Raw genomic sequence first — 24,809 nt, forward strand, 5'->3', positions numbered from 1 at the left:
AAACAAAATTATATAATGTTGATAATGACGTATTTTAAAAAAATAAAAAAAAAAAAAAAAGTATTTATGCAGTGACAAACAATATATATAATATATATTTTCAGTGTAAATGTACTTTATTAACGTGGTAAAACTGCGTGTTAAATAGCTTTAAATATGAATTAATACAAAACCCATTTATCAATTGTTTGTGATTTTTTTATTAACAAAAAGATATTTTTTGTTAATAGAAAAAATAAATAAAATATTTAAATTATGGTCGATCCAGATATTGTATGTGTAAATTAATTGTTTGGATGTTGGTTGTTAAATGTTAGTGTAGGAAAAATATATAAGAATATGAAAATTAAAAAAAAAAAAAATCGAATTGAAAATTACCTCTGAATTGAAATAAAATTAACGCGGGCCGGTGCTACGATACTAACAGCAAGGAATTGTGAAATTTAAGAAAAAATATCAGCTGTAAAATTAAATTGGATTATTTTTTAAAATTAATTTGTTAGTACTGCAGCACCTTACCCTCGTAATTTTTTTTTTTTTTAAATAAAAATATTTTTGCAATGGTTCTTGTTGCTGTTAGATTATTAGTTTTGTTTTTGTGGTTTAATTACCATCATTTAAAACAATTAAATTGACGTCAAAAATAATTTTTAAATAATTAAAACCACAATTATTGCATCACTGCCTGTTAAATTAATTACCCAACTTTGGTTAATTAATTAATTAATTAAAAGAATAAGTAAAAATAATCTTCAGGCTAAAGGGAACCGATGAAAGTTGAAAAATAAATAAATAAATAAATTAAATAAAAATTAATGATAAAAGGCTGAGATTATTTAAAAGGGAAGCGATCTTTTTAACGAGGATTTGATGGAGTTAATTAAATTAATTAATATTAATCCACTTGCTGATTTTATTTTGCATAGTTATATAGTTATATCATCAATTATAATAAATTGTAATTAAATATGTAATGATTAGTTATTGATTGTTTATTGAAATAATAATTATCATCATTATTATATGATTATGAATGGAAGTATTGAAGTATTTTATAAATAAATAGATACTTAATGTTAAAAGTGCATTTATTTATATCTTCTTTTTTTTTTCTTCATTCATGCTGTTGGTAAATATTTTTTATTGTATAAAATAAAAATAAAAAAACAAACCGTTCACACTCCTGGAAAAATTAACTTACGCTTTAACACTTTCTTCTAATTGGGTGACGACATAATCCCAGTATCTTTTTCTTATTTTGTCATAATTTTCTGATAATTCTTTACAAAGCTGAAACATAAAAAAAAAATTTTATTTATTATTATTAACCTTCGAGTTGCTTTATTTAATGTTAAATTAATTAAAAATTAATAATAATAATAATATTTGTTGAATCTATGGAAAAAAATTGTTTAATTATAACTAAAATATATATATATATATATATATACAAATACCGTAATTGCGCGACTAATATGATAAAATGAATCCAAAGGTTCATTAGGATGTCTTGCTTGACAAATATCAATAATACATGCCAGTAGATGATTAACACGGTTTCCATTTGTATACAACTCTTCACATTTCTTCATAACTTTATCATTGTACGCTAGTCCTCCTTTTTTGTCGTGCATTAGGATTCTAAAAAAAGGGAAATAAAAAATAAAAATAAATTTAATTAAAAAAAAAAAAAAAATCAATTTTTTAATTTTTATCAAAAAATTTTTTTTATTAAAATTAATTATAATAATTAAATATCTTACCCACGTAGATAATTCCAAGCGCTTTCATTTCCTTTAACAATAGATATTTTTTCCAAAGCAAAATCAACTTCTCGATCAATAGCATCGTCTTCAAATTGCGTGGTATTATTTAAAACAAAGTATCTTTGGTTCCAAGCTGAGTTATTCCGGATGTCTTCCGTCAGCAGCTGTTCAACATAATCCAGTTCTTTGTCCCACAATCTTCAAAATGAAGCAAGTCAATTTAATTTTAAATGGTAAAATTAATAAAAATAAATTAATTGTTGAAAAAAAAATACTTGAATTCTTGAATGCACCACTGTCGGTGTTGCCACGTGTGATAATTCTTAGCGTCTTTCTCCAAGATCATTGCAGTGAAATTCAACTCACAACTGGGATCTCTTAGCCATTCGATAATTGCTTTTCTGTGATGCCAAACCTGGTAATTTTTGGAGTTTACTTCAATGATCGTGTCTATATACTTGAGCTCTTCGTACAAATCTTTGTCCAGCTCCTTTAAAATGTCACGCCTGTATTGCCAGACTGTGTAATTAGCGGGATTCAACCAAAGACAATCAGCCGTAAGTTCTAGAGCTCGTTCACTTTTTTCACCGCTTTTTAGAATAGCACGGAAATAATCGTATGCATCTCGAACTAAAAATATAAATAAATATTAAAATTTATTTTTATCAAAAAAAAAAAAAAAAAAAAAAAAATATAAAAAATGAGAAAAAAAAATTGAGATTTAAAAAAAAAAAAAAAAAAAAAAATGCAATTTTTTTGAAAAATAAAATTAAAAAATCATATGACATTAAAATCAGCTGTCAGCTGACTAATTTTTAATTTTATTTAACAATTAAATTTGTTACAAAAAATTATTTTAAAAAAATTGCATTTTTTTTTTTTTAATTTCTAGATGTCAATTTTTTTTAAAAATTTTTTTTTTTTCTATAATTTATTTGTGAATAAAAATTCTAAAAATGATCAAATATCTGCTAAATTAATTTTCATAAAAATAATATTAATAACCTTACATTTATCAGAATAAGCAATAGCAACAACAGGATTCGGCCCATCATCCTGAGGAATAGGTATCACATCCTTCCATTCATCTCTTTCTTTATAAGGAGTCCAAATTCCATCTTCAACACCTTCATCTGAGCTGTCAGACATTATTATTATTATTATTATTACAATAAAATCACCAACACTTTTATTTAAAACAAAAATAAATTATATTTCATATTAAATTTTAAAAACTCAACAATCAACAAAATTCTGACATGTTTTTTTTTTTGCTGTCAGTGAAGAATTAGCATTACGCAACTACCGCCCTCTACAGTGAGTAATAAGTAAGCATGACATCAATGACATCGTTCTAATTTATCACAGCAAGGTAAGTAATTCACTGAGAATTTATTTTGATATTTTGACGTCAAAAATTATTAATTTCTCCGCAAGTTGAGAGCAACTTCTTAAAAGAGTGGGGAGCGCTCACGCCGATTCGAGTTTCGTTTTTTTTTTTTAACGTAAATAATTTTAAGTTTGATATATAATATATAAAAACAAATATTAACAATTGTGTTTTAATAATTTAAAATAGTTGTCAAAATGTAAATTTTAATGGATAATTTTGTTCTGCCATCCGGATTTATTTTTAGTGTTTACTTGGATTATTATATTAACTTTGATACCAATAATGACTAATGACAGGTTAGTTTTTTTGTTTGTAATTTTTTTTATTTTGTTTATGTAATATTTTGTGAATTTATTTTATTATTAATTTCAATCAGAAATTAATTATTTTTAGATTTTTTTTTATTTTGATAGTTTTTCAGAAAAAGAAAATGAGCCTGTAACAAAGTCTGATACTGTTTTAACAATCGTAAGTAATTACTTAATTATTTTTCTACAATTAAAAAACAAAAATTAAAAAAAAAAAAATAATTGTGACAAAAAATTAATTTGTTTAAAATTTTAAACAATTTTATTTTTTAGCTAAAATAAAAAATTTTTTCACTGTAATTTTTTTAATAAAAAAAAAAATGTTAAAAAAAAAGATTTTATTTTTTCATAACGCGCCAAAAGAAGTATAACTATAAAAAAAAATTTTTTTTCTTGTTATGCAACTAATTTGTTGCTTGACCAATTGAATTTCCAGAGTAGTGACAGCTCAATCGGTGGTTCGCCAGCGAAAAAGCGTGTCAAGCGCCCCCCTAAAAATTGCACCAAACCACCCTGCATAATCGCCTTGGACACGGACAGCGAGGATGACTTTGAGCCACTGAAGCCTCTAACAAATTCGCAAGAGTCGCTCAAAAGCTCACCGAGAATGTCCGCTCCAAAGAAATTCAGCCCGAAAAAGCAATCAAGCTTAACTCGACCGGGGTCGCAATCTTTAACGAGCCCGAGCAGCCCTCGCCCGGGTTGGCGCGGGCCCGATTTCAAGCTGAATTTAAGCCCCCTGGGAGTGAACGAAGACATGAAAGCCTGGATAAAATCCAAGGAAAAAGCAGAAGTGATGTCGCAGTCCCCAAAACTAGAATTCGAGCTGCACCTGCATTTAAACCAGCTAAACACTCACTACATCGACGTCCAGGAAAAGATGCTTTCCATCTACGAAAAAATCCCTCTGGAGATCCTCGAGAAGTTCCCGCAGTTCGACAGCAGCATCTTCAGCACTCTAAAATCCCTGCGGCAGCACGTGAGAGCCAAGCGACTGCTCACCGAGAAGAAGCTCCGCAGCGCGAGCAGTCCCTCCGGATCTTCTCTGACTCCCGTCAAGAATCCTCTCCAAGAATCAGCCAGCAAATCTCCCAATTCAGAATCAAGCTTAGAACTTCCTAAAAAGCGTCCTTTGAACGTTGACAGCAGCCTGGAACAGACCCCAGAGCCTCCAGGAGGCTCCAAGTTCCAAGTCAAGCGTCCAGTCAAATCAATTTTACCCAGCTCAGAAGCTCCAAGCTCTCCAGTAAAGCCAGCAACCCAAAACCTGGCGCCCAAGACAATCTTCATGGACTTCAGCGACTCAGAGGACTTAGTTGCCGGAGAAGAGCCGGTGGTTAAGCCAGCGTCCAAGTTCCAGGTGAAAAAACCTGTAAAAGCAGTTCTATCAGAAGTCAACAACACTCTCCCAGCTCCAGAAGCTCCAGCTAGCGTCTCCAGCCAGCCCAAGACTTTCAACTCGCCGCTTTCTAAGCCCAAGTCAGTCTACGTAGACTTCAGCGATTCAGAAGACCCAGAAGAGCCCAAGCAGGTAACTTTGGACCCTCCAATAGAAGAACTTGACCTAACACACTTTGAAGAAAGCTTCGATGAACCCTTGCTGCTCTCCAACCGGTCTATTACTCAAGAGCTAGAAGCTTTACCAACTGTAGGATTCAACAGTCAAGAAACTACCTTCCGGAACAACTTTAAAGCCATGTTTGAGGCGCCGCCGGCTCCGACTGGAAAATTCATGGGAGATATTCAAAACGCGGGACTCACCAAAGAATTCGATCGCGAGTTTCCGCACTCAGAAGAACTGAAGAAATTATTTAGAACTAAATTTGGGTTGATCAGCTTCCGTCCGAATCAGCTACAGATTATGAACGCCGCCTTGACTGGTCACGACTGCTTTGTGCTGATGCCGACAGGTGGCGGTAAGTCCCTGTGTTACCAACTGCCGGCATTGCTGGGCTTCGGGGTGACTATTGTGATTTCTCCGTTGAAGAGCTTGGTGTTGGATCAGGTTTATAAATTGAATTCGCTGGATATTAAGTCAGCGCATTTATTGGGCGACGTTTCGGACGCGGAAGCTAACGCGGTTTACAGAGATTTGAACAAAGACTCGCCGAGTATTAAGCTTCTGTACGTAACTCCGGAGAAATTGTCTTCCAGTACTAAATTTTTGGACGTTTTGAAGAGGATGTACCAAAAGGGATTGCTGGAGAGGTTTGTTATCGACGAAGCCCACTGTGTCTCACAATGGGGACACGATTTCCGGCCGGATTACCGAAAGCTGAGCTTCTTGAGGAAGTCTTTTCCTAAAGTTGGAATGATGGCGCTTACTGCCACTGCCACGCCCACGGTCAGGACGGACATTTCAATCAGATTGAGCCTGAACAATCCGAAGTATTTCTTCACGAGTTTCAACCGGCCTAATTTGAAGTACACGGTGATTTACAAGAAAGGAAGAAATTGCTACGCCGAAGTTGCGGCGCTGATTAAAGAAAAGTACTCTGGTGAATGCGGGATTGTTTATTGCTTCTCTAGGAAGGATTGCGACGACTATGCTGATCATCTGAGGATGAATGGCATCAAAGCCGGCAGCTACCATGCTGGATTAACCGACAAGCAGAGGACTGAGTCACAGATGAAGTGGATCAGGGAAGATACCAAGGTTGTTTGTGCGACTATCGCTTTTGGTATGGGCATTGATAAGGCTAATGTCAGGTTTGTCTTTCATGCCACTATTCCCAAAAGCATTGAAGGGTTTTATCAGGAAAGTGGAAGGGCTGGAAGGGATCAGGAAAATGCTGATTGTATTTTGTTTTATAATTACTCCGATACTATCAAGCTCAAGAATATGATGATGGCTGATCAGAGCTCCAAGGATGCAATGCAAAATCATTTGGATAATTTAGCAAAGATGATTTTCTTTTGTGAAAATAAAACTGATTGCAGGAGGGTTCTGCAGTTGAGGTACTTTGGAGAGATTTTTGATAGGAAGTTTTGTATTAGTAATCAAGCTACTACTTGTGATAATTGTCGGAATAAGGTAAGCAAAATTCAAAATTGTTTTTTTATTATATAGAAGAAAGTTTAAGACCCAATTATTGACACTGAATTAATTTTTTGATTTTTGCAATTTTATACTAATTTAAAAAAATTATATTTTAATAGTTTGAAATTTTAATAGTAGAAAATTTTGAATAAAATTAAAAAAAAAAAGTTAAATAAAATTTTGAATAAAATAAAATTAAAAAAAAATTTTTTTTTTTTTTTTTTTTTAATAAAATCTTTTACTTGAGAAAAATTTTAAATAATTAATTTTTAATAAAATAAAAAAAAATACATTTTTTTTTAAATAAAATCTTTTACATGAAAAAAATTTTAAATAATTAATTTTAATATATATTATTAAATTTTTAGGATAATTTTACTATGACAAACATGACTGAAGATGCAAGAGCTATCGTCCGAGCTGTAAGGGATATTATCCAAGCAAGGAAGTGTAATTTGACTTTGATTTATCTAATGGAGGTTCTTAAGGGATGTGATTTGAAAAAAATACGGGAGTCAGGTAATTAATTTTTTTTTTTTTTTTAAATTAACATAGTAATTTAATTTTATTATTTTAGAGCTTTAAAAATTTTTTTTAAATATTTATAAATTACTAGCAACCTTGCAGACACTATGTGGCTGTTTTGACTTGTGAAATATAAATAAATAAAATTTCAGGAATGAATCGTGATGTTTTATTTGGGAGATTCAAAGCATGGAACAAAAGTGACATAGATCGTTTTTTGCATCAATTAGTGTTTGAAAATTATTTATCAGAAGACCTTCAAAATATCAAAGAAATAGTAGTCGCTTATGTAAAACTTGGAGAACGTGCTAAAGTTCTAATGACCACCGATGTCAAGGTAAATAATGGAAAAAAAAAAAAAAAAAAAAAAAAAAAAAAAAAAGAGATTTTATTTTTATTAAATAATAAATTTTGTTAAATTGCACTGTACTTTATTAATTATTGACATTTTTTAAAATATAAGCTCATCCTGGTGTTATACTCATCAAGAGCTTTCATTTGAGTACCCACATGCATTTTTGATATATTTTTCATATTTACATATATGTGATATATAATAATAAATATATAAAATATATGAAAAATTGATGTGGGTACTCAAATGAAAGCTCTTGATTAGTGTAATGTCGAGATGAGCTTATATATTTAAAAATGTCAATGGTTGACAAGATACAAGATAATTTCTTAATAATATATATAAAAAAAAATTTTTAGGTGATGTTCCCAACAAGACTGGAAACCAACAACAGATTGACAGTAACAGTGTCATCAGCAACAAAGCCCGACAACAAAGCCTTGAAAGAACTGCAAGATCGTTGCTACGCAGAGCTGATGCGTGACATTACTGGCATAGCAGAAGCCCTGGACATCCCGGCTGCGAGTATAATGAGCAACATCGCAGTCCGTGCGATGAGCCAGCAGTTGCCGGCTACTAAAGAAGAAATGCTGAAGATTCCCCACGTGACAGAAGCGAATTACAATAAGTACGGTAAAGTATTGCTGCAAATAACCGAGCGGTTCGCGGCAGAGAAAGTCGCGATGGAAATGGAGGCGAAGGAGATGGAGGAGGAGGCGAATCGTCGGCTAGACCAGGAGGAAGATTGGCTTGAAACTGGGTCCACTGGCGGGTCAAGCGGTGGATCTTACAGAGGATTCCGCGGTCGAGGTAAAAAACGTTTCGGTACTAGTAAAAAGAGTAGCAATCCAAAACGTACTAAATATTCTGGGTCATCTTACTCTGGTTCTAAATCTGGGTTCAATCAAACCAAGGCCAGCGCCGCAAGTAAGAGTTCACGTGGACCTGGACAAGCTAGTGGACGTGGAGGAAGACAAGGTCAAGGGCGGAATTTAGGACTTGTTGATTTTACTCAGAAAAAAGAATTTATTGCAGATCCGTTGAGATATGCTGGTTTAGGACTTTAAATGTTTTAGTTGTTTAATTTTGAGTTTAAGAGTTCAACTATTTATTTATTAAGTTAATCAGATTAATAAAGATTTTTAATATTATTCTATAATTACTTTTTTATAGTTGATTTTATTTATTATATATTTATCGGACTTTTGTTAAATTGCACGGTACTTTCTTAAATATTGATCATTTTTTATATATAAGCTCATTCTGATATTACACTCATCAAAAGCTTTCATTTGAGTACCCACATGCATTTTTTATATATTTTTCATATATACATATATATAAATATATAAAATATATGAAAAATTAATGTGGGTACTCAAATGAAAGGTCTTGATTAGTGTAACATCGGGATGAGCTTATATCTTTAAGAATATCAGTATTTCACAAGATACAAGGTCATTTTTTAATTATATATCTAGAGATTAATTTGAAACTGTTTAAAAAAAAAAATAATAATAATAATAATGACTAAGTCTCAAAAATTATTTTTTAATTATTCTCCTAATTTTTAAGACTTAGTTACAATTATTATTATTATTATTATTATTATCATTGAAAAATTTTTAATATAAATTAATTTTACAAAAAAAAAATTTACCCAAATAAAATATCAAGATTTTATAATAATAATAATAATAATAATTATTATTATTTAATTCATAGTTTAAAATTAAATTTTTATATACGATACTCAGGAAACTATTTCAAAATATTGTGCAAACAGTCAAAAATCTTTCTAACATAATATAAATATGTTAGAAACATATATTTCAACAAAAAATATATTTACATTTTCTTACCTAAAATAAAAGATATCATCAATCTTAATAGACTATGGCCCATATTATAAAAATTAATACAAATCAGGTTGTACAATTCGAGATTGACGATCATCATTGCGCACATGTGTCTTAAGTAAATCCATTATCTCATGATTGAACTCAGCGGGTGTTGGTTTCATGCCAATAGCCCAGTAGTATAGATCCCAGTCGTTGGAAGGTAAATTTATTAATTCATCATAAAGCGCCAGTTGCTTTTCATTAAATGTGTCTAAATATTTTTTAGCAAATGTACTCAAGACAAGTCCGTTTTCCAGCATTCCTCGCTTACGAGATTGGTAAACAAGTCTTGAAAAATAATTATTAATAATCAATTTAAATTAAAGTCAGCTGGCATTTAATTATTTAAAAAAATTTTTTTTCACAAAAAAAAAAATTATTTACAAATTTTTTTCATTTTTTTCATTTTACTTTTTTGGGAATAATTTATTTTTTATAAAATTCTTAAATTTATTAAATATATACTAAATTAATTTTTATGAAAAAATTTAGATTAGTTAAAAAATTGTTATTTTCATTTTTTAAAAAATGTTTTTTTAATAATTCATTTTTTGTGTGAATAAAAAAAAAATGATAGATATCTGCTAACTTCAGTTTGCATGAAATTGATAATTAATAACAAAAAAAAAATAAATAAATAAATAAATACCTGGCTTTTTTCAACTTGATGTCTTCTTGAATACGAGGGATATATACAGGAATTGCTGGTTCATTGCCGTTAGGATGATGGATGTCGGAATTGCATCTTACTCCAACTATTTGCAACGTTGGCCTAACCTGGTAAGTGAAAAATTCATTTAAAAATTTTTTTCTTAATTTTTATTAATGTAAATAATTTTATTGATAGAAAAATTTATTTTTTTTTACTCACCAATCGGTTGAAATTATTGAAACGGAGCATGATGAAGAATTTTTTTTTTTTTACTACGTTTTAATTTTAGCGGATATTTTTGTAGCAAGTCTGGTGATAGACAAACGACAAATATCGTCAGCTGATGTTTATTTGTTACTGCGCATGACAAATGCGGCGCGGGAAATTTTTAAAATTTTTCAAACAAAAAAAATGTTGAATTTTTGTGAGATTTTATTTAATTTTTATAAGTCAGAAATTTTTTTTATTAAATATCAGAATTAAATATTGTAAAGACTTAAAATTAAATTAATTTAATGTAATTTTGTTTACAAAATACAAAATTAACTTGTTGGACATTGAACGTCATTTTCTTTGACAGTTTTCAGCCCCAAAACTTCATTTAAAATTTTCTTCTCTAGCTCCAATAACGCTGGAGGTTTTTTGTACTAAAATATAAAAAAATTACAATCTTAATTAATTAATTAAAAAAAAAAAAAAAAAAAAAAAAAAACAATTAATACTTACGGTAATAATTAATGAATTAAACTTATGATCAAAACTAAGCCGATCTTGATCAAGCTTCAAATGAATTCTTTCCAAATCAGGAACTGTAATTTCTTTATAAAATTTTTTATTAGAAGTCCTGACAATTATTTTGTCTTTTGCATCGTTTATCGAAACATTGAAAACTTCTTTTGGATAAGGCAAATTTCGTATCCTCCATTCTAAAGATAGTTTTGAAATTTTCCTTGAAACAATCGGCTGAAAGAATAAAGAATATTTAATTAATATAATTTTAATTTAAAAATTAAAAATTTAATTTACTTACATTAGTAATATTTTCACAGATTCCAATATCAACACCAGAAGATTTCAGCTCAGGATCTCCGACTTCAACTTCCCAACCTTGATCGCGTCCTAATTTAGTTTTTTGTCTCCATAGTCGTCTACTAAGTATATTATCATTTAAATTATATTCTTCAACTAATTCTTTGCCGTCTGGTAGTAAAAAGTGTACTTTTCTTTTTCCTGTTTTTAAATAATAATAATAATAATAATAATAATAATAAATTTAAAAAAAAATTCTAGAGTATAATTAAAAATGACCGGTTAAATAAATAAATATTAAGAAAAAATTAATAATTAAAAAAAAATTGTAATTATATATATCTAAAATAATTATTTGATTGTTTAAAATTACCATCTTGAATTATTGAAGTTTTTTTAGCTGATTTAATAAGATCAAAATATTCTGACATTTTATCAACTAATTGTTTATTATTTATTGATTACCATAGAAACCATTTACTTGAAATTTGTGTTTTGCTAAAAAATCAGATTAACACTTTGAAATTGAAATTTAATTTAAAAATAAATTCCACTGATTATGTTATTGAAAAATTAGTTTATAATTTAAAAAAATTAAAAATTTGCTTACATTACTTGTGATAAGATAAACGATGTCTTTAAAAGCATTCTTAATTTCGATCATCTTACCTCCCTCGATAGCTCAGTTGGTAGAGCGGTGGACTGTAGTCGGAAATTGTGAGAGTTATCCATAGGTCGCTGGTTCAAATCCGGCTCGAGGGAAATTTTTGTGTTTAATTCAGATATTTTAATCCAAATAAATTAAGAAATTAAATTTGAAAAAAATTTTTTTTTCTCGGAATTTTATATTTTGATAATAAAAAAAAAATTATTAATCCTTGTCAAGGAATTATTTATTTTATTATAAAAATAATTTTATCTTTAGAAGCTCTAAAAAATTATAAATGCAATTTTTTAAAAGTAATTTTCTGAAACTTGTTAATTTTTTAAGAAAAATAAAAAAATTGTAATTAAAATTCAAATTTAAATTTCGCGCACAAATTATTCAAAAATATTGCGGCAATTAAGCCTTAAGTTTTACTATAAAAATAAGCCTTAAGTATCAGAAAATTAATTATTATTTTTTCTTCCAGATGTCGCCTCGCTCGAGCTTTGTTATGTCCTCCTCCTGGTGGACAACGATCTGGACTCGTCATAAATTAGGGTCAGACTATCTTCTCGCATTTTTATACATTTTATATTTCTTAAGTAGAGAGCAATTAGGTAATAAATTTATATTTTTATGGCTTAATCCTCTTTTCTAAATTATTATTCCTAGTCTATTATACTGAATTTTCAGAGAGTACAAAATACATTTTAACAATAATCTTTTTCTAATAGTTAAAAGTCTAAACCTAGGTTGTGGGGTTTTCTCAAAAGTTTTCTTATAATTATAAAATTAAATTTAATGTTAAGTTTCGCGCTATCAAAGGAGTATCATCAGTGTTCGCGTGGTGGCGCCAGTCACGATTCAACTAAACCGTGATATGACATCACAGCTTCTAGAATTTTCTCCAACTTTAAACCTAAAGCCTAAAGTAATAATTCGTCCGCTCCTCATTCTGAAATAAACTTTTGTCAGTTAGGCATCATTTTAGTTTATTCTATTTTAAAAAAATCTCAAGATGTCTGGCCGTGGAAAAGGAGGTAATAAAAATTAATTAATCGGGCTTAAATATTTATTTTTAGTTATTAAATTAAAAATATTAATTTTTTTTTACAAAATTGAATTTTATTTATTTATTTTTTTTTTTTTTTTTTTTTTTTAATTAAAATTATTAATTATTAATTAAATATTTTTGTGTAGGTAAAGCAAAAGGCAAGTCAAAGAGCCGCAGCAGCCGAGCGGGACTCCAATTTCCAGTTGGACGTATTCACCGTCTTCTTCGCAAAGGAAATTATGCTGAAAGAGTTGGAGCCGGTGCTCCGGTATATTTATCCGCTGTTTTGGAATATTTAGCCGCTGAAGTGCTCGAGTTGGCTGGAAATGCCGCTCGCGACAACAAAAAATCAAGGTACGCGCCAAAAAAAAAAATATTTTACCGCCAATTTATTATTTTTAAGATTAAAATTGCAAAGTGGATAATTTATTTTGTAAAAAAAATTTTTAATGATATTTTAATTGTTTAAAGGCATGAAAATGCCTTTAAATATATAATAACTAATTAATAAATAAATAGTTTAGTGTTGATGCGCGCGAAATAATTTCCACGTGGCCGCGCGTAAGTAAGATGGCCACAAAATTGGCGCTAAAGTTAGCGTCATGTGTAGACTACCTATAAAAATAATCTATGAGAATTAATTTAGAAGATAATAATTAATTTTAAAAATATTTTTAACAAATAAATTGTCGCAAATATTATTTAATTTAAATAATACTGAAGTTAGCCGTCAGCTGTTAATTTTAAAAATTTTTTTATTAAATTAATTGCATTAAAAAAGTGCTTCTAAAAATTTTCACTTGTAATTTTTATTAATTTTTACTTGTGAAACTTTATAATTTAATTTAATTTTTTTTTTTTTTTTTTTTTTTTTTTTAATAATTTAATTGCTGTAAAATTCTAAAAAAAATTTTAATATGTCAACTTCAGTGTCATATTTCATAGCAATTAAATTATTATAAAAAAAATTAAATAAAAAAGTTTCACATGTGAAAATTAATAAAAATTACAAGTCAAATTTTTTAGAAGTATTTTTTTATTGAAATTTATTTTAAAAATTTTTTTAATAATTTTTTTTTTTGCCATAATTTATTTATTGAATAAAATTAATAATTAAAATTATTATTATTAATAATAATATTTTTATTCACAGAATTATTCCTCGTCACATCCAATTGGCAATCCGTAACGACGAAGAATTAAATAAACTATTGTCCGGAGTGACAATTTCCCAGGGAGGAGTCCTTCCCAACATCCAGGCTGTCTTGTTACCTAAGAAGACTTCCACCGGTGGCGGCGGATCAAGTGGCAAAGGCGACAAAGCTTCCCAGGAATTTTAGTTTATTAAATTAATTAATTGTTAATAATTTCATTTTTACTTTTTAAGTGCCTTATTTTAAGATTTTAAGTATTAAAACTATATTTTCATACACGACGTAAATAAAAAAAAAAAAAAAAAAAAAAAAAAAAAAAACTTAAAATAACTGTTCTGTAAAATAAAAAATAATTAATAAGTTAGTGAAGTTTTAAAGTTTGATAAAATGTAAATCTGTTTGTCATTTTTATACACTTGATTAATAAATTACATTTTTTTTTTTTTTTAAATAAAATTATTTGTTTTTTTTTATTTATAAATTTAATCTTAAGTAATTTTAAATAAATTAAAAAATAATCTGTATTGAGAGAATGAAAAAAAAAAATTATTACAACAATTTAATTTTAAAAATAAAAATTTTTTTTTTTTTTTTTAAATATAAATATTTAATATGATACTGAAGTTAGCCGTCAGCTGTTAATTTTAAAAATTTTTTTAACAAATCAATTACAATAAAAAAAATGCTTTTAAAAATTTTCACTTGTAATTTTTAATAATTTTCACATGTGGAATTTTTTTATTAAATTTTTTTTATAATAATTTAATTAGTCTAATATAATTTATGATTAATAAGCAAAATCACTAATCTTCGAGTTATATATTGAATAATAATAATAATATTTATTTGTTGATATAAAATATTTATCATAAAATATTTTAGGATATTTTCAACATGTGATTACAGAAATTTTATTATTTTTACAATAAAAAACAATCTGACATAAATACAAATATAATTTTTTATATAGATGAAAAATTAACACATGGCTCTATTCAGTCTGATGCTTTTTAAATTAACTCAAAAACCATTTATCATCACAGGATATATTTTACACAAATTTTAATGGCACGTTTAAAACCTACCGTGTTGAAATTCTCCCAGGAGATCAAGGCGAACAAAGACTTTGCTCAGGCTTGCTATCTCCTGGCTACGGAGCAAGCTGACTGACCGGGAAGATCTTCGGGAGTTGCCAAGGAAGGAATTTGATCCTTCCGGAAAACTACTGGGATGTTTCTTTGGAGTTGTTGGAAAAGCTGGGAGAAGATTTCAAGGTGACATTCGACCACAGCAGGACTCGCTGAAGACAAAAAGTTATCAACATTGTCGAAGGTCGAAATTCATCCCAACTCTCGTCTGCTTCGAGGTAAGAGGCTTCAACCTCAAGGAACAGCTACTCATCGCCACAACAAGCTGGTTCAGAGTCAGTTCTTGGGCAAGTAATGCCTCAACAACTTGCTAACCCAAACTTGAGGTTTAGCGAAGTTCCAACCGACCAAGGACAGCAATCAGCTCAGTCTCTTCAAAAATCCTTGACACAACCATCGAAATCTGAAGATCCACTTCCGAAACCGTTGATGAAGATTATCAACAATTCAGTGTCTATCTTCAATCCGGATGTTCCAGACGATGAAGCCCAGAAGATATTGTCCGAGTTGATGGCTAAGAACAATCAATGCACAATTGATAAAAATAGTCAGTCAACTGGGGCACTTCCCAAGGATCTTCCTGAATTGTTAGGCGATCCAAAATCTTCTACTAGTGGTGGAAAAGCCAATCATCACTCCAGGCCGTCGCTAATCGTTACGATTTCTAGGAATAGGATCAACGAAGCTTTGGATCGCGAGCTTGAGGAACTCAATCGTCCACCAATTAGATATAATGGTGGTGGAGTAATTAATTCAATTAAAGTATTTTTCTAAGTCAAAGAAATTTATAATCAGGTTTTTACATTTTTTTATATTTTTAAATTGTGATACAAAGTGCCATTAAGGAGCCAAAATAATTTTTTTACAACTATTTGATTTGTAATATATTGTGATATAAAATTTTACTGACAATAGATCAATAACTAAATTATGAATGTAATTTTTAAGCATTATTTAATGAATTTTTTTATTTCTGCTACTTGCACCTGATAAATAATGAAACAAAATGTAAAAAAAGTAATTTATTAAATAAATGAAATTTATTGAAATTCAATGTCTTTTACACTTATATGGAAAAAATTAAACTGTAATAAAAAATAACAGTCGATTTATAATAAGTAATGATCAACTGCTAAAAATTACCAGTTCAAACAGTAAAATCATGATTTTACTATTCACATTGTAAAATTGTAATATTTACAATTTACTTTTTACATGGAAGAAAATACTATTTCAAACAGTAATATTCGCCATGTAAATGTCTAAAATGTTTAAGTATAATAATTAACAATTCAAACTTTAATATTTATCATTTCGTACTTAAAAAATGATTTTATGATATGTAAAAAGTATAGAATAATACTTTAATAAGTTAGTAAATTTTTAATACAAGCAACGTCAATATTTACAAAGTAAAATGGTAAATTTTAAACGCAACGTGAATATTACAGTTTACTTTTTTCCGTATAGTTATTATACATCAATACCTCGATTGATTTAAAAATACTCCTAGGTGTGATGAAGGATGCAATATTCCTAAACTAGAATCTCTTTCCTTCCTGAGTCGTTCTAAATGACTATTAAACAACTTATACTCTTCGGAGGTAGCGGCCTTCTTCCAAAGTTTCAGCACCCTCTGTTCGTCAAACTTAATACCAGAAGTCAGGATCCTCATTAGGGAATTCCTCCGGTTCTGCTGCCGCTTCTGATTTCTAGTTAAGCAAGGGAGAACTGGCAGAGTATCTCCATCTAAGGGTAGTTTTACTCTTTCCTTTTGACCTGGAGTAGGTTCAACGGGGGGCGGAACCACGTTACTTGCAACAGGCGGAACCACGCTACTTGGAGCGGGCGGAACTACGCTAATTTGGTCGAACAATGTCTCCAAGGCTTGTTGACTCTGTTGTAGTGCAGTGATATCGGTTTGGATAGCTACCGTTCTAAATTCTTTGTATCTTTTTGACGGTCTTGAATCCTCCGAAGAAGATTCCCGAGAGCGACGTCGGTATCTAGGACTATTCTCACGACTCCTGTATCTTTTTCTAAGTCTAGAGTCTTCTGGAGTTCTTCGAAAGCGGCGTTGATTTCTAGGACTATTATCACGACTTCTGTATCTTTTGCTAGGTCTTGAATCTCTTGAAGTTTCCCGAGAGCGGCGTCGGTATTTAGGACTATTATCACGACTCCTGTATCTTTTTCTAGGTCTAAAATCTTCTGGACTTCTTCGAAAGCAGCGTAGATTTCTAGGACTATTTTCCCGGCTTCTGTCTAATGGTCTCGATAAATCAGGAGGAGTTTCTCTAAACCTGCGTTTGTATCGAGGACTATTTTCCCGGCTTCGGTCCGTTTCCATGTAATTGTTTATTGGTCTCGATAAATCAGGAATTTCTCTAAATCTACGTATATATTGAGGACTATTTTCACGAATCTTGTAAATTCTTTCATCTCCGTCATCTTGGTCTGATTTCTTCTCTTCTTTCCCTGTAATAGAACTATTTTAGGTCAAGTTCTCAGCTAAAGCTACGATATAGTTTATCCCTGGTAGTTTCCTATTTTAATTTTCAAGTTTTACAACCCAAATTTGTCATAAAAAATTTCACATCAGCAGTTAACGCGTCTTCTATGAATTAATCTGCCTAAATAAAAGATTCACGGCGAAGCTGTAGCTTACTTTGCCTGTTACTCTTTTATCTGGCTCATAAAGAAATCACTGCCTGGGTGGAAAATTCACGGCAAAGCCGAGGCTTTTTCTGCCTGTATTTCTTCCAACCGGCTAACTCTATTATGTCTTCATCTTGTATTTTAGGTTGAATTCTCCAGGTACAGTAATTAATTTATATAAATCTATAAAAATAATCATTTCCCATCTTTAAATTAAAATTAATAAAATCTTCACGTGATTTAAGTTAAAAAAGATCAATAATTTATAAATCACAATATAAAATTCAAAATCTAACTATTTTTTTCATCAACAGCTTATCTATAATAATATAAAATTATCGGTATAAATTTGACTTCTAATTATCACTTATCATAATTAATTAACTCCTTATACTAGAAATTTGAATAGCGCGCGCATTAATTTAACCAATAAATGAATTGTAGTCCGGTTTTTTGGTTTTTTTGTGAGGCTTGCCCTACGACTAACTTCAAGACTTTCATATATTTTTATTTAGACGATTACCAATTAATATAATTTATAATTTTATCATATTTTAATCAATTTAATCCCGTTATTAAAAAAAAAAAAAATTAATTATTCGGTCTTTCATTAATTTTCATAAATCATCAAATAATTATAACAATCTAACCATAAAAAAATTAATTTTTACCCGAAATTCCAAAACACTTAACACTTACATTCTTTTCGATCTCTCTGTCCTTCAAATTCAACGGTGTAACTCATGGCGTTACTCTGTGTCTATATAATGCTCTCTTTTTTCACGTTCTTTCTATTCGATTATTGACATTTCTCGTACTTGCCACTAATTTTAATATATTAACGTAACACCCGGTCTTTTATTAAGCCATTTTTATTAATAATTAATAATTTTCGCTTCTTGTCACAGAAAAACTAAAGAAGAATTAATATTCACGTGAATTAGTTGAACGGTGTTGCTATTTGCAGTTATTTACTTTATTTACTTACCTTCCTCTTCCCCTCTCTTCATCCTATTTCACTCCCACTCTTAAATTTAACCCACAACTATAAATATATATGTTTGTGAATCCGTCGGTAACTAATTAATTACTGGTAAGTGACCTTCAGTAGGTAGAAAATTTTCTGCAGCTCAAATGATGAAAATAATATATTATAATTTTGTAATAACCCTGATAGCCACCTTACCTATAACTTACTGTCAATCTACGTCCGCAATTTGAAGCAAACTTGACGGAAAGAGTTGGCAAAGCGAGCGATTACCTATTAGTTACCTATAACTTACTCTGCAAATAGACGTCAAAACTTGCTGTACAAGTATTTCCTTCAAATTGTAGTAAAGTTGAAAGGAAATTTAACTACAAGTTTGATTGTTAACTTATATTCAAGTTGCGGCCGTAGATTTCTGTCAATTTGCTTACAACTGTTGTTGAGTGAAGAATTACCGCCAACTTGATGTATAACTTAACCGTAACTGCTGGGAGTCAACACTTACTGAGAAAGCGCTGGCTATCAGGGTAAATAATTAATTTAGTAAACATTAAAAATAATATTATTTAGTTTTAAATTAATAATTTTTAAATATTTCCCGCCATTAAGAAAATTAAATTAATAATTTTTAAATAATTCCCGCCATTAAGAAGATACGCGGCATAAAATTTTTTCGCTAATACATTTAGCGCCCTCAAGCAGAAGACTAATAAACTAAAATCCATTAAGTATAATCACACATTGACACACACATACACAACAAATTTACTTACTCAACAACTCAACATTCTCTCATATTTTTTACTCTCTCGATATGTCTAATTGTTGATATACAAATAACTCATATAAATAATTTTATCCAAATGTGACATTATATTAAATTCCAAAGAAAGCTATTAAATAAACGGAGTTAATACATAAAACGGTGTATGTGAAATAAGCGACCAGGGAAGGGAAAAAAATTTTTTTTTCACTCACATTTAATATAATAAATATTTCATCAAACAGCAGTACGACAATGTGATAACCTATAATTTGTATCAATTAAATCCACAATTATAATTTCTTTTTGTTTCTTTACTACAATGTAAGTACCAAAGCCATTTGTTTATGACTTTAAAAAAAAAAAAAAAAAAAAAGCAATCAAAAAAATTACTTTTTTTTTTTTTTTCGTTAATTTTTTTTTTTTTTTTATTTCAATTTCATTTTGAAGATGTTTAGTCTTGTACCTATAAAGCAAGAGTATTCAAGTGTTGAAGAAGAGAATCAATCGGCATCAAATGGTTTACAGAATAATCTCCACCATCACCATCATCATCATCATCCTCAAGAGTATCCTCCGCCCTTATTTACACACCAAGACGTCGAATACATGTATCGCCAATTACCACAATTTTGGAGTCAATCCCAAATGCAATCAGCCGCATCTGCAGCAGGGCATATTGATGCATCATTAAATAAAACTACCGGTCAACATAATATAACACAAGTAAGTTTTTTATTAATTTATTGTCAGTAATAAATTATTTCATTTTTTAAGGTTATAATTTAATAACACAATTAAATAACTCTTTTTTATTTTTATTTACTTTAAATCACCAGCTACATTTTTTTTTTTTTTTTTTTAATTATGATTCTGAAATAAATTATTTAATTTATAAAAATTAAGTTAGCCGGTATCTAAAAATTTTTAGAATTTTTTTTTATTGAAAAAATTTTATTACAAAAAAATTTGAAAAACTAAACGTGGGATTTTTTTAAAATATTTTTTTATTGCTAATTTAATTAATAAAAATTTTTTTAATAATTTTTTTCTCGTCATAATTTATTTATTAAAAAATTTTTAAATATCTGCTAAATTAATTTACATAAAAAAAAATGTTTAAAGGTTTTTTTAATTTTTTGGTATTAAAAAATAATGTAAAAAATTTTTATAAAATTTTTTTCAGGCATTAAATTAAAAAAAAAAATTTTATTAATATTTTTAAAATAATTTTTTGGGTAAAATATTACATAATTAATATTAACTTTTAAAATACTAAATTAACAAAAAATTTTTTTTATATTTAAATTTCCCTCCAAAAAAACTTGCTTAAATTTGCCTAAATAAAAAAGCAAAAATCTAATAAAATAAAAAATTTTAGCATTCCGAAAGACTACCCGGACCATCATATATCCACCAGGAAACAGTGTACACCCAAGACCCAAAAGGAAACCGCGAGCACTCAGCATGTTTGCCATCATCGGAGAATTCTCAAATTCTATTATCACCGCCGCCGATCCCAGCGCACTCAATGGCGAACCACACAATAGCATTCATGCGTTCGCAGTCATTTCCCGTGCGACACAACGGCCCGGGAAGGCCACCAAAAAACTCGCTGATAATCCCAACATTAACACCACTGGGAACAGCGTTCCCGCGGCCAGGTCACATGGTTAACACCTCGGTTCCTGGAACGACATCGAGCCCATCAACGACCACAGGAACATCAACCATAGACACAACATCAACACTAGACGGTAGCAGTTCGCGGAACTCGGACACGTCGACCCCGGGGTTGCCTGGAACACCTGGGCCGGGATTGCCTGGAACCCCGGGGCCTAACGGACCCAATGGGCCTAACGGTGGTTCCGGGAACCCAGGTGGCAGCAGCAGCAGTTCCACCTCAGCTTCACCGGCAAAAATAAAGCCCAAGTGCCAGTGCGAGGTCTGCTACAAAGAATTCGGCCACAAAAGCAATCTCTTCATCCACATGCGCACTCACAACGGTGAGCGTCCATACAAATGCAATCAATGTGATAAATGTTTTACCCACAGTGGTAATCTGGCTATTCACATGCGCACGCACTCTGGTGAGCGGCCATACGCTTGTCAAATTTGCGGTAAAATGTTCAGTCACTCTGGTAATTTATCAACGCATTTACGCACCCACTCTGGTGTTAAACCCTACAAATGCAGTGTTTGCGGCAAAGAATTCCGGCACAGTGGTAATCTATCGATACATGAACGTATTCACTCTGGAATTAAACCATTTCAGTGCAAAATTTGTGGAAAAGAATTTTATCACAGTGGTAATTTAACGACGCATATGAAAAAACACCCCATGGACAAAGATACCCTGGGCCCAGGACCTGTTGGAAGGGGACACGGTCATCCTATTATTGTTGATGATCAACAGGTTGAAGTTCAAATTGATGGATCTAGCCAGATGGAAGCTGTCATGGATTCTACTATGGAGGATGAAGAGAGGTTGGATCCCAGTGCTGCTTGTTCCGCTGAAATATCTGAGGCGGATGAACATGAGGCTGAACGTGTGTATGAACCCTCTAGTTAATGGCAATAATTTTTAAGAGTAATATACTGACATAAAAATACATACAAATACAGCCAATAAATTATTTTTTAATAATTAATTATATTGTTATGGATATATATATATATATATATATATATGATTTGATTTTTCATTCGGGCAGCGGTTGCCGGGAGTTTTAAAGCAGTTTTAGTGATTAATTGTAGAAATTTTTAAATTATAGGTTTAAACAGGCAAAATTTAATTTTGTTTTATTTGTAATGAGTGATGCTTCAAATTTTTTAGCTCTTTGGGATTTAAAGATTTTTTTTTGCTAAGGTTTTCTTATACTGAATTTAGGAGGTTAGGTGTAATAAATAGAGAATCTTCGAGTCGGTAGATTTTTATTGTAAAGGTTGCTGGGAAAGTCTGTTTAAAATTTTATTTTGAAGATAATTTTGTCATTTTGTGGTTAGTCTAGTGAATTTTTTTTGTCACTCTGCGCATGCGCGGAACTTGAGACAGGCTCAGAGCCAATAGAAATTCAGCGCTAGTGTAAAGGCGGCAAATTTTGTTTCCATTTGAAAAAATGGAGTGTTTTTGGTAGAAAAAATTTAAAATTTCAATTTTTGAGCTTTTTATAATCGAAATTTCTTGATAGAGAAGAAATAAATTTGTAAAATACTTTTTATTGCAAAAAAAATTTTTTTTTTTTTTTTGTAAATCATAAATTTAAATTTTTATTTGAAGGCAATTCAAAATTTTTTTTTTTAATTTTAAATAATTTTTTTTTTTTAGCTGAAGAAATAATTTAAAAAAAAAATTTTTTAAAAAAATTTTTTTTTTTTTTTTTTTTTTTTTTTTAATAATTTTAGTTTAAAATTCGCAAATTGCTTACAGAATTGTTTTTCTGCAGAAAAAAAAATTTTTTTTTATTTCTTCAGCAAAAAAATAAAATTATTTAAAATAAATTTCTCGCTAAAAATTGTAAAAATATTTAACAAAAAAAAAAAAAAGATTTCCTAGCAACCGTTGCTAAGGAAGTGCTTCCATAGCAACCACAATTATTATAAAATATAAGTCGCGCTTGGTACTCATTAAAAAAAAAAAAAAAAAAAAAAAAACTAAATAATTTTTGACCAGGTTATATTTATTAAACATTTTTATATTTGTTTTTAAGAATATAACAAAATTAAAGAGTATGCAAAAGAATAAAATTTATAAATCTGCATTTAAAAAAATGTATTTTAAAATGATTACCAATAACAAAGAAAAGAAATAAATGTACGGTGTCTTTTTGTCAGAGACATCAATCAATGTGCTGCAATTATATTTATATTGATTCTTTGTAATTGCTGTGAATAATAGTGGTTATTTGTTAATCGCCTTAAAAATGATAAATAACAAGCATAAAAATTAATTGAATAAATTTTAATTCATTAATTAGTTGTACTATATTATGTATAAGTATATATATTATATATATATATATATATATATATATATATATATATATATATAAATAAAAAAAAAATTATTTATGGTTTAAGATTTTCAATAGAATGATAATCATATTATAGAATCTCCAGATTTAAAAGTAATATGTACTTAAAAAAAAAAAAAATTATGAAATTCCTTTTTTTTTATTCAGTATAACAATTATTGCAATTTGTATGACTTTTTGTTTGTTTATCGTGCTCTCGGCACGTGATTGGAAGAAATAAGAATAGAGCTAAGAAGATGATATGAATATTTTTTAATTTAAAAATTTTATTTTTTAATTAATTCTTAAACGTATACATAGATATATTATAAAATAAAAATAATAAAAAATTTGCAATATAAATTTATTATTATTTATAATTTAATCCTGTAATTGTGTTTTTTTGTTTTTTTACATTTTTAGTTAAAAATATTAATTTTTATATTTTTGGAAAAATTATTAAATTTTTATATATTTTATTCGTAAGTGAGGAAGTGTAACTGGAACTGAATAACTGTTAGGGATAACAAAATTAACTATAAATTTTTCGGGAAACTAATTATTAAATTTATATGCATAAATGATTTTTTTTTTAATGATAATGATTTTAATTTTGAAATTTATGAAATGTTTATAATAATAATAATACTGTACTTTCTTAAATATTAACGTATATAAAGATATAAGCTCATCCTGATGTTTCACTCATCAAGAGCTTTTATTTGATTACCCACATGCATTTTTTATATATTTTTCATATATAGATATATATAATATATATAATATATATAAAATATATGAAAAATTGATGTGAGTATTCAAATGAAAGGTCTTGATGAGTGTAACATTGGAATGAGCTTATATCTTAAAAAATGTCAATAGTTCTCAAGGTACAAGCTCATTTCTTAATTATTGACATTTTTAAAGATATAAGCTCATCCTGATGTTACACTCATCAAGAGCTTTCATTTGAATACCCACATGGTATTTTTGATATATATATATATATATATATATATATATATATATATATATATATATATATATATATATAAATATAAATATATAAAATATATGAAAAATTAATGTGGGTACTCAAATGAAAGGTCTTGTTGAGTGTAACATCAGGATGAGCTTATATCTTTGAAAATGTTATTATAAATAATAATAATAATAATAAACATATTTTTTTGACTTAAAATTTTTTTTCTAAAAACAAAAATATTAAAAAAAATTTCTTTTTTAAATAATTATTTCTTCTCAAAAATTTCCTAATAAATTAAAAACAGTGTCACAGATCACAACTCAATTATTAAAATGAAAATGTTCCATATAAACTAAAAATTACCCGACTTATCCTTTGCAGCCTACAATTTTCCCGTCAGGATATCAAAAAAAAAAAAAAAAAAAAAAGAA

At 28.8% G+C, this 24,809-nt stretch overlaps 7 protein-coding genes and 1 non-coding gene across 12 annotated transcripts; 4 read left to right on the forward strand and 4 right to left on the reverse strand.

The window, feature by feature from the left end:
• Nucleotides 1–1,070: 1,070 nt before the first annotated feature.
• On the reverse strand, nucleotides 1,071–3,034 carry Fnta (farnesyl transferase alpha). Its single transcript, XM_074253029.1, has 5 exons — nucleotides 2,777–3,034; nucleotides 2,042–2,396; nucleotides 1,764–1,964; nucleotides 1,458–1,641; nucleotides 1,071–1,290 (listed from the first exon to the last, which is right to left on the reverse strand). Exons 1-5 carry the CDS (start codon nucleotides 2,913–2,915, stop codon nucleotides 1,198–1,200), a joined length of 972 nt encoding a protein of 323 aa, XP_074109130.1. The 5' UTR covers nucleotides 2,916–3,034; the 3' UTR covers nucleotides 1,071–1,197.
• A 247-nt stretch (nucleotides 3,035–3,281) lies between these two features.
• Blm (Bloom syndrome helicase) lies at nucleotides 3,282–8,546 on the forward strand. Of its 3 annotated transcripts, XM_074253028.1 has the most exons (7): nucleotides 3,282–3,455; nucleotides 3,573–3,627; nucleotides 3,904–6,501; nucleotides 6,876–7,026; nucleotides 7,185–7,369; nucleotides 7,747–8,197; nucleotides 8,302–8,546. In XM_074253028.1, the coding sequence occupies exons 1-7, from the start codon at nucleotides 3,442–3,444 to the stop codon at nucleotides 8,316–8,318; spliced, it is 3,471 nt and encodes a 1,156-aa protein (XP_074109129.1). In that variant the 5' UTR covers nucleotides 3,282–3,441; the 3' UTR covers nucleotides 8,319–8,546. The 3 variants fall into 3 exon arrangements, with proteins under 3 accessions (XP_074109129.1, XP_074109126.1, XP_074109128.1); XM_074253025.1 differs by having other exon boundaries at nucleotides 3,284–3,455; nucleotides 7,747–8,546; XM_074253027.1 differs by having other exon boundaries at nucleotides 3,313–3,455; nucleotides 3,581–3,627; nucleotides 7,747–8,546.
• A 622-nt stretch (nucleotides 8,547–9,168) lies between these two features.
• LOC141533923 (succinate dehydrogenase assembly factor 2, mitochondrial) lies at nucleotides 9,169–10,304 on the reverse strand. The gene is made up of 3 exons (XM_074253030.1): nucleotides 10,160–10,304; nucleotides 9,938–10,065; nucleotides 9,169–9,576 (listed from the first exon to the last, which is right to left on the reverse strand). Exons 1-3 carry the CDS (start codon nucleotides 10,187–10,189, stop codon nucleotides 9,303–9,305), a joined length of 432 nt encoding a protein of 143 aa, XP_074109131.1. The 5' UTR covers nucleotides 10,190–10,304; the 3' UTR covers nucleotides 9,169–9,302.
• Nucleotides 10,305–10,433: 129 nt separating this feature from the next.
• Nucleotides 10,434–11,400, reverse strand: LOC141533925 (protein DPCD). Its single transcript, XM_074253033.1, has 4 exons — nucleotides 11,343–11,400; nucleotides 10,971–11,170; nucleotides 10,667–10,903; nucleotides 10,434–10,587 (listed from the first exon to the last, which is right to left on the reverse strand). Exons 1-4 carry the CDS (start codon nucleotides 11,398–11,400, stop codon nucleotides 10,483–10,485), a joined length of 600 nt encoding a protein of 199 aa, XP_074109134.1. The 3' UTR covers nucleotides 10,434–10,482.
• Nucleotides 11,401–11,640: 240 nt separating this feature from the next.
• Nucleotides 11,641–11,731, forward strand: Trnay-gua (transfer RNA tyrosine (anticodon GUA)). Its single transcript is given in 2 exon segments — nucleotides 11,641–11,677; nucleotides 11,696–11,731. It is a non-coding gene; the product is annotated as a tRNA-Tyr (tRNA).
• A 768-nt stretch (nucleotides 11,732–12,499) lies between these two features.
• LOC141533924 (histone H2A-like) lies at nucleotides 12,500–14,279 on the forward strand. The gene is made up of 3 exons (XM_074253032.1): nucleotides 12,500–12,655; nucleotides 12,816–13,023; nucleotides 13,823–14,279. The coding sequence occupies exons 1-3, from the start codon at nucleotides 12,634–12,636 to the stop codon at nucleotides 14,007–14,009; spliced, it is 417 nt and encodes a 138-aa protein (XP_074109133.1). The 5' UTR covers nucleotides 12,500–12,633; the 3' UTR covers nucleotides 14,010–14,279.
• Nucleotides 14,280–15,817: 1,538 nt separating this feature from the next.
• Nucleotides 15,818–18,585, reverse strand: LOC141533572 (uncharacterized). The gene is made up of 3 exons (XM_074252513.1): nucleotides 18,329–18,585; nucleotides 16,459–17,449; nucleotides 15,818–15,957 (listed from the first exon to the last, which is right to left on the reverse strand). The coding sequence occupies exons 1-3, from the start codon at nucleotides 18,372–18,374 to the stop codon at nucleotides 15,948–15,950; spliced, it is 1,047 nt and encodes a 348-aa protein (XP_074108614.1). The 5' UTR covers nucleotides 18,375–18,585; the 3' UTR covers nucleotides 15,818–15,947.
• An 805-nt stretch (nucleotides 18,586–19,390) lies between these two features.
• LOC141533758 (uncharacterized) lies at nucleotides 19,391–23,654 on the forward strand. 3 transcript variants are annotated; one of them, XM_074252793.1, is made up of 3 exons: nucleotides 19,391–19,704; nucleotides 19,831–20,106; nucleotides 20,762–23,654. In XM_074252793.1, the coding sequence occupies exons 2-3, from the start codon at nucleotides 19,831–19,833 to the stop codon at nucleotides 21,950–21,952; spliced, it is 1,467 nt and encodes a 488-aa protein (XP_074108894.1). In that variant the 5' UTR covers nucleotides 19,391–19,704; the 3' UTR covers nucleotides 21,953–23,654. The 3 variants fall into 3 exon arrangements, with proteins under 3 accessions (XP_074108894.1, XP_074108895.1, XP_074108896.1); XM_074252794.1 differs by having other exon boundaries at nucleotides 19,839–20,106; XM_074252795.1 differs by having other exon boundaries at nucleotides 19,909–20,106.
• The last annotated feature ends 1,155 nt before the right edge of the window (nucleotides 23,655–24,809 follow it).

Source organism: Cotesia typhae, unplaced genomic scaffold (genome assembly GCF_013202065.1).
Source record: "Cotesia typhae breed Kobodo isofemale line unplaced genomic scaffold, CoteBio_Ctyphae scaffold_121, whole genome shotgun sequence".
NCBI classification, from domain to species: Eukaryota; Metazoa; Arthropoda; class Insecta; order Hymenoptera; family Braconidae; genus Cotesia; species Cotesia typhae.

Bases quoted from the DNA above. Each gene is read 5' to 3' on its own strand.
- LOC141533925 (XM_074253033.1), bottom strand. From the start codon at position 11,400: ATGTCAGAATATTTTGATCTTATTAAATCAGCTAAAAAAACTTCAATA. The intron at 10,904-10,970 runs GTAAGTAAATTA...TTATTCTTTCAG, and splicing joins TCTGTGAAAATATTACTAAT to CCGATTGTTTCAAGGAAAAT. The intron at 10,588-10,666 runs GTAAGTATTAAT...TTTATATTTTAG, and splicing joins TTAATTCATTAATTATTACC to TACAAAAAACCTCCAGCGTT.
- Blm (XM_074253025.1), top strand. The intron at 6,502-6,875 runs GTAAGCAAAATT...TTAAATTTTTAG, and splicing joins GTGATAATTGTCGGAATAAG to GATAATTTTACTATGACAAA. The intron at 7,027-7,184 runs GTAATTAATTTT...ATAAAATTTCAG, and splicing joins GAAAAAAATACGGGAGTCAG to GAATGAATCGTGATGTTTTA.
- Fnta (XM_074253029.1), bottom strand. From the start codon at position 2,915: ATGTCTGACAGCTCAGATGAAGGTGTTGAAGATGGAATTTGGACTCCT. The intron at 1,965-2,041 runs GTATTTTTTTTT...TTCATTTTGAAG, and splicing joins TGGTGCATTCAAGAATTCAA to ATTGTGGGACAAAGAACTGG. The intron at 1,642-1,763 runs GTAAGATATTTA...CCCTTTTTTTAG, and splicing joins GCTTGGAATTATCTACGTGG to AATCCTAATGCACGACAAAA.
- LOC141533924 (XM_074253032.1), top strand. From the start codon at position 12,634: ATGTCTGGCCGTGGAAAAGGAG. The intron at 12,656-12,815 runs GTAATAAAAATT...ATTTTTGTGTAG, and splicing joins GTCTGGCCGTGGAAAAGGAG to GTAAAGCAAAAGGCAAGTCA. The intron at 13,024-13,822 runs GTACGCGCCAAA...TTTTATTCACAG, and splicing joins CGCGACAACAAAAAATCAAG to AATTATTCCTCGTCACATCC.
- LOC141533923 (XM_074253030.1), bottom strand. From the start codon at position 10,189: ATGCTCCGTTTCAATAATTTCAACCGATTG. The intron at 10,066-10,159 runs GTGAGTAAAAAA...TTCACTTACCAG, and splicing joins TCAATAATTTCAACCGATTG to GTTAGGCCAACGTTGCAAAT. The intron at 9,577-9,937 runs GTATTTATTTAT...TTATTTTTCAAG, and splicing joins ATCAAGTTGAAAAAAGCCAG to ACTTGTTTACCAATCTCGTA.
- LOC141533758 (XM_074252793.1), top strand. From the start codon at position 19,831: ATGTTTAGTCTTGTACCTATAAAGCAAGAGTATTCAAGTGTTGAAGAA. The intron at 20,107-20,761 runs GTAAGTTTTTTA...AAAAAATTTTAG, and splicing joins GTCAACATAATATAACACAA to CATTCCGAAAGACTACCCGG.
- LOC141533572 (XM_074252513.1), bottom strand. From the start codon at position 18,374: ATGAGTTACACCGTTGAATTTGAAGGACAGAGAGATCGAAAAGAAT. The intron at 17,450-18,328 runs GTAAGTGTTAAG...GTTCTATTACAG, and splicing joins ACAGAGAGATCGAAAAGAAT to GGAAAGAAGAGAAGAAATCA.